This window comes from Rhinolophus ferrumequinum, chromosome X (assembly GCF_004115265.2).
Source record: "Rhinolophus ferrumequinum isolate MPI-CBG mRhiFer1 chromosome X, mRhiFer1_v1.p, whole genome shotgun sequence".
In the NCBI taxonomy this organism is placed as follows: domain Eukaryota; kingdom Metazoa; phylum Chordata; class Mammalia; order Chiroptera; family Rhinolophidae; genus Rhinolophus; species Rhinolophus ferrumequinum.
The window spans coordinates 122,092,099-122,104,103 of NC_046284.1; the positions used below are offsets into that span (position 1 = coordinate 122,092,099).

Genomic DNA, 12,005 nt, shown 5'->3' on the forward strand with positions numbered 1-12,005 from the left:
GAAGCCAGGCACACACAAAAACGACACATACTGTGTGAATTCATTTCCGTGTACGAGGTCTGACAATTAAGTTCGGGAACTCATCCTAGAAAAGTGCTACGTACCTCATTGCTGAATATCACTGTGGTCACCTTCGAAGTACTCCCCTTGGGAAGCTATGCACTGATGCCAGCGCCTAGTCCACCCTTCAGAGCAATGTTGGAACTCTTTTTCTGGAATGGCCCTCAGAGCTGTCGTCGTATTACACTTGATGTCCTGAATGTCATCCAAATGTCTTCTTTTAGTATTTCCTTTATCTTCAGGTAAAGAAAGAAGTCACTGGGAGTGTTCAGGTGAGTAGGGAGGGTGTTCCAATACAGTTATTTGTTTACTGGCTAAAAACTCCCTCACAGACAGTCCCGTGTGAGCTGGTGCAGTGTTGTGATGCAAGAGCCATGAATTGTTGGCGAAAAGGTCAAGTCATCTAACTTTTTCACGCAGCCTTTCAACACTTCCAACTAATAAACTTGGTTAACTGTCCCGTTGGTACAAATTCATAATGAGTAATCCCTCTGATATCAAAAGAGGTTAGCAACATTGTCACAACAAGTTCGCAAACATGTCAGACCTCGTATGACCTGCTCAGAAATAGATGATCTGTGAAGAGACAGGAAGTAGATGAGTGAGACCTTGTCTTTTACTCCACGATGAGTTGAGTTTGTGGTATATAAAATTGAGTTGTAGTAAAGCTCTTGAAAACCACACTGGGGTTAAGAAAGGAACATGGTAAAGAATTGGAGAGTCTGTAGATTAGCCTGGATTGCTACTTAATCAGTTATGTGACGATGTCTTGCACGTTGAAAAAGAATTGCACATCTTTAGAACATTTTCCTCCATTTGCTGGGGAAGTTGCCATGAGCACCGCCTGTCATCTGGCCCCCAGAACTCTTTCCAATGACTCAGATTTTGTGCACTGAGGTGAGCCTAAAGACACTGATTGCTGGGCTTGGGGAAAGAGTACTGGCATTGAATTCACCCCAGACCTTGCAGACGACCTTTGTCTGGCGTGAGCCAGGCCAGTGGTCATGCTTCTATACTTCTACCTGCAGTGTGGAAGAGAAAATAAACTTATGAGAAGGAAATTTAGAAGAAGGCTGAGATATGAGAGAAGCCCTTTCTCACTGTGGACTGGGTGTTTTCCAGAAGCCTCTAATAAGGAGAGGGGGTCAAACTTTAAAGGAACCCTTTTCTTGGACGAAATCTGCTTAATCAGGAAACACATTCTCTCCCCTCACCCTTGCTATGTCTTTTGGCTACTCCTTTAATTTTTCTAGTATCTTTCTGTTTTTAATGAAAGAGGTGATCTGTTTCTATAGAAACCAAAAAGGAAAATCTTCGTGAATGAATTGATTTTTCTTTTTTTCACCCCCCAGAAGTGAGGAGGGCTTGTTTTCTAAGACAAACGGTTTAGTTGTACCACTCATGTAGACTATTTCTTGAAGCAAGGCACCTCTTTCAGATTTCTTAACATCATTTAGGCATAAATTTAGTCCACAGGACGGCTTTGAAATTGGTTTTATACTGACAAACCTTGACAAAAACAACCCAAAAGGCCATCGAGCTAATTTGATGGAGATTAGTTTTTTTTCAAGATATTTAAGTGCCGTAAGAATTCTTGGACAGGAACAGATCTTGATATGAAGCTAAGTATAATAGATTAACACATCAGTAGCCTGTATATCCAGGATACTTTCTAAGAGATTGGAAGTGAATGTGTTAGAATGAATAAAGGACTATTTCCTACATGACTCAACTTTCCCGATAGGTGAGTCGTTGAAATTGGTAGTCTGGTCTCAAGAGGTCCCGATCACCTCTTCCCAGCTCTGTTTTCAATGACCTAGTATTCATAGGTTCAAACTGTCTACAGTGGGAATATTGAAACTTCAAAAATCAACAGGTACAGTGAATCAGGTTTCCTACTCACCCATCCACATAGGTCTGCTTATTAAAAGGTGTTCAGTCACCTAAAATGGACAACCCTCCATCCTTATTAGGCTTACGACCACAGCAACTTCAAATTTTGGTTTCGAAACACGTTGGAGGTCTTTTGAGTTCAGTCGGTAGAACCGAGGAATGAATTTTCAGACACCAGCATTGTGGGTGACAGTTACTGCTTTCCCATCTGTCTGAACCCACGTAGCCTAGCACCCGGTAGGAAGGCAAAGACTGCTGTGGTTGATGGAGACAGTTCAAGGGATAGGAAGTGGGATATGCACACCTGGGCTGTGTCTGTGTATAGAAAGCAGACAGTTGAGCCAATGAACTAAACAATTCCAATGCTGTTCAATGTTGTGGCTTCTTGTATCTTGAAAACGTAAAAACCCAAATGGCGCCCTGTATATGGAGACTGTAGGAAGGGCATTTTGTCTCCATGGAAATGCCTATGCTGCTGATGTTTGAGGCAACCAAGGTAGGTGACTTCATTTTATTTATTTTTTCACACATTCAAGTGGCGATAACCTTCAAGTAATACTTGCTAAGTGTTTCAAACGGAGACCATTGTTCAGAGTGTTTTTATGTTGACTTGAGAAATAATTATTGAAAGTCTTATTCTTTTTATAGTCGATGACAATGAGTAGTATTGCCTGTAGCCACTTGTGAGAGGTCAGCCTTCGTCATTTAAATTGACGGGTGACATTTCTGAACCTTACTTGAAATGGTGTGTTTTTAAATACTTACGCATTAAACTAATGTCGATTGTAAAGCGTTTTGATTAAAGGTCTTTCACGTTTATCGTTTACATGTGTTCTTTGTACATTGTGGAATTTCCTAACCGAAGCATATCAGTGATGTTTCAAAAATTTATCTAGATTATAACATGTTAAAATCAGAGAAGCATTGAATATTTCATATGCATTTCTTTTAAGAATGTTGGGAATCTCTTTTTTAATAATTTTCTTTTCTTTTCTTTTCTTTTTAAAACTCACATTAGCTTTTTACTTTGCGATAGTATCATTTTAACCCCAAAACTACATTTTCACAGGATATCTAATATTTTTTTGCAAATAACATTTTGACTTTGTTCTTCTTGACATCTTTTATGTTTATATGCATTTTGCATCACCCTTTTTCATTTTTTCGAAATCCAAATGTAACAGATTTCAACTTTTTGTGTGACATTTTTTTTTCTTTTACTGGGTGGTATCTCTCTCTCTTCTGATTTTTTTGCAAACCTGTTGTTTTTGAATTCTCTTTTTTCCCTTTATTTTCCTTCTCAATATGACCCCAGGAGCCAACACAAAGAAAAACGCAGATGATATAACCAGTAATGACCGTGGTGAAGATGAAGGTATTTTTTGTTTTTTTCAAAGCTCGACCCTGATGCATGATTTTATATCTATCTCTCTCTCTTTTTTTTTTTTTTTCATTTCAACTTGTTTTTCCTCCCCTTACCTTGGACAAGTACACAGTGGTGTGCTTCTTCATTTTCTTCTTGTTGGGAAACCACTGTCATTTTTAATTCCAATGATCATATAGATGACTGCCAGTCACTTATGAGAAGTCATATAAACATTGCTTCTGAATGTGAAGTGAGTACCAAAATGTGATTTGCCATGAAGTGCACCTTTTTCTTTTTTTTTTTTTCCTTTTTTTTTTTTTGGCTTGGTCACAAGAAGAGAAAATTGAATTTTAAAACATGCATGTATAGTTTCTTTTCTTCCTTCCCAGTGTTCTTTTGAAGTTAATACTGTGTTTTGGAGCTTTGGTCTTCTTAATTCTTTCTATGAACTGCAAACTCGGCAAGACACCTCAGTAGAAATTTTTTGGGGGATGGCATGTCAGTTTTTGTTTGTTTTTAAGCATACTGTTTCCAAAATAGGTTTCCAAGAATCTTTTCTGGCTCACAGTGAAATATGTGAAAAAGTGTAGTAACGAGATGTTGCCATTTCTTTCAGGACTGCCTTTTAACAGCATTTAAAGAAAAAACAAATAGGGATAGCAGAGAATTGAAGGAAGGTCAAAAAGTCAGTTCATGCATCTTGCTTTTCACACCACACCTGTTTTGAAAACAATTTTTTTCCCAAAAAATGTTTGGTTGCTATGGAGTGTTTCTTCTTGAAGAATCCCACGTTGTTGACAGATTATCGACCAGAAATAAACGGATTTTATTTTGAAAGATGGAAGACACGTGACAGCTAAGCGACCACTAGCATATTACATCCTATTTCTTCAGCAGAATAAATGGTGTAAAAAAAAAAAAAAGAGTCTAACATTAGTTGCTGTGAAGGCTTTATGGGATACGTAAAAGCATGTCTTCCCAATCTGAGTAGCAAAATGCATGGACATCCACTTATTTACCTTAAAAGAAGGAAAACCCTTGAGGAAGCTTTGGTTCTCTGGCTGCAAGGCAATTTGAACACACAATGCAATATACAGCTGATGTATTATACAACTGGCCACTTGTAACCTATATAATCTTATTAACGAATGTCTCCCCAGTAAGTTTAATAAAATTTGAAAAAGAGCGAGGGAGACAAGTGAGTGGTGAGTTATCTATCCTTGCCAGGCGCCAAAATTTCCCTGAAAATGCCTGTTTATCAATTGTTTGTTTTGTTGACCTCTTTGATGTCTTATAAATCGACTGCCCTCCATGAAAAGTTTTGCCAACATTGCTTTCATGTCTGGTCTCCTCTTTATGTTATTAATATTGTTTTTGTTGTTATTATTATTTTATTATCTTACCGGCATTCACGGGCTGTCTTTACCTCTTATAGCTCTATGAAAGATCTCCAATGGTGTCAGAATGTCACATTCTCCATGACATTCATTAGCCAGCCTGTTGTTTAGTCAGAACGCCAGAATGCCTGCAGTTTTATCAGTATTCAAAACTGTATTTAAGAAATCCTTCTCCTGGTTGTCTTGCACCTCTGTGGATATAATTTGCATCTCATTCTGCTCTCTCTTTTTAGTGCATTTCCTAGTAATCATGTTTTCACAATTCTCTGCAGCGCAATTTTATCACCAATGCCCCCAGTTTTCACTGAATACTGATAACCTGTGACCTGTGATTTTTTTTTTTTTCTTTTTTAACTTTGAGTTGATACAGCATTTGGTTACTACTTTCTCTAGTTGTGTGTGTCTCGGAAGGAAAGAGTTGTTAAGCTAACATTTTCTCTGAGGAACCCCCTGAAAGCAGCCCTTCAAAATCTCAACTTTTTCCTTTTCCACAATGCACGCGCCCACAGTGAGTAAAATAAATAAGATCCAAACAGCAAATCAGAGGCCGGACCGTGCCCAAGACCACCCCTTACAGAGACAGGTTTATTTAAACGTCCCATGTAGCTTGTGATGAATAAATGATTAAAAGGATTTCTACTTTCTATTGGAATTTTATATGAGAGAATGAGCTTGACACTCTTTCTGTACTTAACTGTGAGCAGTGAGTTTCTCGAACTTTCTCGATGCTGTGTACTAATGAACTCATTTTGAGGCTGTCCTCATAATTAAGTTTATTCCTCATAATTAAGTTTATTCCTAGTCACCATCAAAATGGTGAGGGTTTGTTGCCTTTAAATTCTTTTCCGATATTTCAAAAGTGTCTTGGTGATTTCAGATAAGAAAAACACTGTCCAAAAAAAAAAAAAAAAAGTGAAAATAAATATATTTAGGTACATTTGATTTTCTTTGGATAACATACAGATATTGAAATTATTTACACATACCCACAGACATAGTTACAGTGGAGGTCAGACTTCTTAAACATTAAATGCAATTCTAAGGGACGATAAACACTGAAGAGGCTCTTCAGTCATCATTTTTCAGAAAGCAGGCTGTGCAAACGGACAAAGGGTCTCCAAATTTCTATCGTCACAGACCACTGCAAAACATTGTTTTTACATCATTGTTCAATAAAATAACAATGACTAAGGGTACTGACTGGTTGGTTGCAGATCAGAATGAGAGTTAATAGTCCCTGGGAAAATCTATAGCATATCAATAATTTTTAACTTGAGGTTGGAATCTTGTGCCATTTTTATTGCATCTCTTTGCTTTTTGCCACTTAAATATGTTGGAATATTGCAGTCTGTCACCAAGAGCAAAAACACTTACTTGGACATCTATTTTGGTTTTGTTTGATTTTCGTTTTTATACACTTCTATTTGATTGATCATTTTTAACCATTTGTGTTTGTGGGTTTTTTAAAAAATCATTATCCTGTATTGAGAGTTTAGATAGTTTCACAACTATCTTATGTTCTCATTGTTCAGCTCACCTTTGACTGAAGATGAAAGTAACAATGAGAAGAAATTATAATTTTGAATTTGATTTTGCACTTAGATGATATAAATATATTTTATAATGGATGCCATGAGTTTCTTCCATTTAAGTCACCCTTTAGTATTTGAGTGCTACTTAGGAGATAAGTGTTTTATCGAAATCCTGTTTTTTAGCGTTTTAGACATATACAGAAACGTCCATATGCATACGTATTACTTCCCTTGCCAGTATGCTTCTCAAAGTATCATTTCTGTGAGTAGAAAATAGAACAGCATGGACCATTTTCCTCAGGCAGTCTTACCGAGGCACATACAATTAAAAACTAGACGAGACAGATTCAAGTCAAAGCTAGGAAAAGTCACCCAAGTCTTTGGCCTTTTATTGAATGTCTGTTAATCGGTGCGAGTCTTGACTGTATTTCCTTCCGTCTCTTTCTTTGCAGACATCCATGATCAGAACAGTAAGAAACCAGTTATGGTGTATATCCACGGCGGGTCTTACATGGAAGGGACTGGTAATATGATCGACGGCAGCATTCTGGCCAGCTATGGGAATGTCATCGTGATCACCATTAACTACCGGCTGGGGATTTTAGGTGAGTGATTCCATTCCTGGAACGCCGGGGCCAGAGCCCTGAGGAGCGTCTGTCTGCTCCTTGTGTTGTGGGGCCCGATGGCTCGGAATTGTGTTACTCCAGTGTCTAGGAAATTCTGTTGAAAACGCGCACTGCCCGTGGAGGATCTGTGTGTTCCTTTTGATGCGTTCCTGTGGCTCTCTCTGTGACGTGACGTGTAGGATAACACATTTGGTTATGGGTGGTAATGTGGCAAGTGCTCGTAACTGCGGTAGATATGAGCTCTCTTTTGTGGTTGTGTCGGTGTGTTGTTTAGGTTCTTGTGTGTTGGGAAATGTGTTCGCTAATTGCCTAGCCGATGGGTTCTGTTTGCTGGGCCTTGGAGAACTGCGGTGTGGTTACACGGTCTTCTCATCTGCATGCCATGGAACTTCATGCTTTTTGGAATTTTGTAACGTGTGGTGACTTCAGTGAAAGGACATTGGCTAAATGTGTGGGAATTCAAAAGTTGATCGCTATTATTTGGGTGTTTAATTCATGTCTCCCCAACTGCGTGTTGGAAAACTATGTATTTGGGGGAGCGGGTCATGTTTTGCGATATACCATCTTTTGTGGCTTTGCCTGCTGTCGGACAGTTCGAGAATAAACTCTTCCTAAACCTACATAACAACGTTTGTTTTCAAGGCAAAAATAGTTGAGGATGGTGCCGAAAGTTGAATGTTTAGCAATGTGGTTCTGAGAGTGAGATCTGTATGTCAGTGTGGTTCCGGTAAAATATTAAAATTCAAATAAAATGGATTAATGGAGCTCAGTCAAACAAGAGCTATGGCTGAAACTGTTTGCTCCAAATAGGTAACTATCACCAAGAATAGCTTATTTTCTGCTTGATATTTTAATTTGATTGGAGGCTTCTTTTTTTCCACTCACGTTTGAAAACATTACCTAGAAAAGACCCCAGAAGAAGGCTGAGTTGTAAAGTGCATTTCTAACCTAGAAATGCAGATTTCCCCACACACACACAGAGGTTTGCAAAGGTGTGCCTGTTGGACCATTAATAACATACTTGCAGGTCCTTGTTGGGTTTCAGAGATAACTCAAAGCCTTGCAGCCAAGAGCCTTTTCATTGCAGGATTTTATTTCATTTTCTTTCTTTTTTAATACGTTCTATGAGCCAGGTTTTTGTGGAATCATTTTCGCCAATTGCCCATAGGCAGTATTTTCTCGGAGGCTTCTGGCTACTTGCTTTGGCCACAAGGGTTGGAAACAGGAAGTGGTGTTTCATGATCTTTTACAAAAGGCCCATTCTAACACGGAGGTGGGGAGGGTGGAAAGAACATGGCAGGCCCTGCACTGAGTGCTTTCAAAGAGGGCAGTGTGCTGGGCTTCAGAAGAGTGACGGGAGCTAAGGCGCTGTTTTCTGAATGAAGCAAATGGGCATTGAAAACTCCCTGCTTTGGTGGAATCACACAATGTTCTCCTGCGTGCATGACAGGGGGATGCTACCTAAAAGGTTAGACTTCAAAGGAAATTGATTTTCTCCCTCCTACACCAAACCAAACCATATCAAGCAGCTCTTCAGGATGATCTCTTATCAGTTTGGCCGTGGGGGAATTAAGTGCAGATCTTGAAAAGTACTTTGGGAGCTCTACACCCCTTTGTTATGCTTAAGAATAGAGGGGAAAGAAAAGCTTGCTTTTAGATCTTTTCTCACTGAAGGACTTTAAGTTTACCTTTTGTTATTGAGAGGTTTTAAAAAAATCATGGTGAGACAGAGAGCTGTGACAGGGATGGCAGAGAAGTAAAATAAAATAAGCAATTTAACATCTCTGTGTTAGTCTATTTACATTCCACCAAGAGCTCCTGTGGTGCCTCTGAGAACACGACAGACCCTCTTTATCTGATGGAGTGAAATGTGCCAGCACTACCGGTTAGACACGGTGGTAGAGGGCTTAAAATGGGACTTAGTTTTCTTCACCATGGGTCTTGAATTTGCTATTGTCCTCTTGAAAGCTGTTAGCCAGCAGTCGCTTTTTGCTTTCGGGAATTCATTCTTGTCTGTCTCCAAAATATTCTTAAACCACTGGCATCCAGACATGTAAACGATAATTAAGTACAAAAACATACATGGCGGTGATCATTCCAGTTAGTGCTGTTGATGTGAACAGATATGTGTTTAGCAAAACGTGGAAATATTCTTTGAGTTTTTGCCTTCAAAAAGTCATAAATACATACGTGCTCTTTTTCTGTCAAAGGAACGGAAAGTTATGGTGAGAGATTATTACTATTTTTTAACAGAGTAGCAGGTGCTGTTGTCCTACCCAAAAGAGTGTTAAAAGATGAATTACAGTAAAAATGGAGGCAGGATGGGGGTGTGAAAAGAGCGTAGGTTTTAAAATGAGACGGGAAATGAACTGGCATCTTCCTTCTACTCCATGTGACATTGAAAAAGTCAGCGAATTCTTCTGAGTCTGTAGAAGACGGTAGCTTTCTCTCCCTTGCAAAGTTATTGTCCATATAGCATTAAGGTCCAATGGTTTTATGGCTGGGAAATTTCATTGTCCACAACTGGCAACTAGTATACCCAGTGACCTTCTAATTTCCATTGTTCTTATTATCACGGACATCATATTAATATCACTGTTGGTCCAGAGAAATAATTACAACTGGTCACACAAGTCATGGCTAATATCCACCAGGTACCATCATCTAAACTGAATCACCTTAACTAAAAACTTAATTGTAAGAAACTTGTCATGTGAAGTAAATGACAGGATCTTCACACTTGCTTTTTGAAATCTGAGTGGTTTTTTTTTAATTAAAATTTATTGGGGTGACAATGGTTAGTAAAATTATATAGGTTTCAAATGTACAATTCTGTATTACATCCTCTATATCTCACATTGTGTGTTCACCACCCAGAGTCAGTTCTCTTTCCATCACCATATATTTGACCCTGTTTACCCTCATCTATGACCTCTCCCCCCTTACCCTCTGGTAACCACTACACTACTGTCTGTGTCTATGAGTTTTTCTTTCTTTCTTTGTGTTGCTCCTTTGTTGCTTTCAGTTTTATATCCCACATATCAGTGAAATCATATGGTTCTCGACTTTTTCTGACTTATTTTGCTTAGCATAATAATCTCAAGAGCCATCCATGTTGTCGCAAATGGCACTATTTCATCTTTTCTTATGGCAGAATAGTATTCCACTGTGTATATATACGCCACAGCTTCTTTATCCAATCATCTATCGAAGGATACTTTGGTTGTTTCCATGTCTTGGCCACCGTAAACAAAGCTGCAATGAACATCAATACTAAACTTATGGACCTTGGATTCAGAAAGTGTTTTTGTTGCTGTTCTTTTTATCAAAAGTGTGACACAATCTTGCTAGCCATTGACCATATAATTTATTGCCTAGTCCAGAAAACTTTGAGATTGTTCATCTGTTGTTAATAAACTGGAATTGTTCCGTACAACCTGGGCTGTGTCATCATAGCTATAAAGAGATTATTTCTACCACGTGAGGTCCTAATGATTTAACTGTGCTCCATTTATCTTCAAAGAAGAATATTTCTTGTTTATTCTGCTGTGCACTTTAGTCATTATGAAGGTGTGTGAATCCAGAACTTGAGTTCTATCAAATCTGCTTTTTTTTTTTTTTTTTGGATAGTTGTTCAAAGATCTTTGGTATAAAAGAGAAATGTCCTCACTGATGCTTCCTGATGGAAGAAGCTCAAATTTACTTACTTGTGGTCCGTACCTGTCCTCTGTTTCTAATTTGCATGCCTTTTGTGTCTTCATTTGGTTGGGTCTACCTCCATTCCACCATTCATTTTAGTTTAGCAACTATGATACTAATTTTTTGGTTATCCTAGGAATGGATGCCTCATGCAAGTTTTAAATTATTTTCTCTTTAAAGCAGTGCTATCTCTATGCTTTAGCACCAACTAGTCATGAGCCTGTGTGGCCAGCAATGGGCTGCTGTAGCTCTTACATCACTTCATCCTCAGAAACTGTCTTGCAGGGATTCGCTGATCTCACTTATGAAGAAACAGAGGCACAGAGGTGGTGTGATTGGCTTACAGTGACACAGTTTTTGGGGATCAGAGCTGGGACTGGAACCCAGGTCTCAGAGAAGCCAAAGCTCCAACTCTTTCCACAAGATCTTACCTCCAGCTTTGCCGGTTAGAGTTCACTGTGAATCAGGTCAAGCACTAAATCAGTTAGGACACCGAATGCCACGTTAGCATCAGGTTGAGCTTCTGTCATTGCCCAGAAATATGTCAGACGCACTCGATTGTTGGTCTAGATACAAAATGGTGACACGACAATGCTTACAATGTATGTGTAGGTTCCTCAGAGTGAGTCCCTGATTGCTGATACATTTCCATCCAGTCATTACTGATGGTCCATGATGGCATACGGTGGTGACGGTGGTGTAAGCGCCTGCAGTGACGTTTGTAACATCAGAGCTCCTTGGCATCATAGATCTAATGCTTTATCAGCAAGTTGGGTGTCCAGCTGCTGGTACCATCTCATTGCCTGCTTGCTGTCTGTTGCCCATTGAGGAAGTGAAGGCCATTGGGCCAGACGATGACCTCCACAGATTTCTCACCTGACGGGGTTTTTATGGTCTGAAGAATTTATAGAACTGACTGTTTCAAGGATTCAGCAAGTATTAGAAACACCAGCTCATTTTCCAGGTATTGTAGCTCTCCTGAAGGTTTTTGTCTCAGGGAAGGTTGTGGAGTGGTGTTCTGTGTACTGAAGCCAGCTTTCTCTTTAAGGTCATCATGCATAACCTATTGAGGTACATTCACCTCATAACTTTGACCGTGAGACAGAGATGATTTGAAGCAAAGGCTTCTATGTGCACAGCAGGAGAACATTTGAATGAAAAGGTGCAGGACCTGAACTAATGCCTGCTGTCAAGCTGTGGCTGCCTTTGCTGTTCTGGTCTCCTTTGCGGGGTGTTGGTTTCTATCTGAAATGGACAGTGGGGTAGGCTGGCATCTGGAGGCACCTCTGTGACACCAGGAAGAGCAGTTTCACTGTTGACCCTTTGAGAAATTCATGCTCCATGCCTGGTTCCATTCAATAAAAGGAGCCTGGGAAGCACAGAACCCAGGAGCCCTAAGTTCCTGTAGAGAGCTGTGATCTCAATTCTGGGT

General features: G+C 39.4%; 1 protein-coding gene across 5 annotated transcripts in view; it reads left to right on the plus strand.

Moving 5' to 3' along the window:
• The window catches only part of NLGN4X (neuroligin 4 X-linked), a 280,112-nt gene that overhangs the window by 164,957 nt on the left and 103,150 nt on the right, over nucleotides 1-12,005 (plus strand). For 4 of the 5 annotated variants that reach the window (XM_033115465.1, XM_033115472.1, XM_033115447.1 and 1 more), the window contains 2 exons: nucleotides 3,269-3,328; nucleotides 6,701-6,853. In XM_033115465.1, coding sequence (XP_032971356.1) covers nucleotides 3,269-3,328; nucleotides 6,701-6,853 — 213 coding nt within the window. The remainder of the gene's footprint in view (nucleotides 1-3,268; nucleotides 3,329-6,700; nucleotides 6,854-12,005) is intronic. The other variant, XM_033115480.1, reaches the window with a different exon arrangement.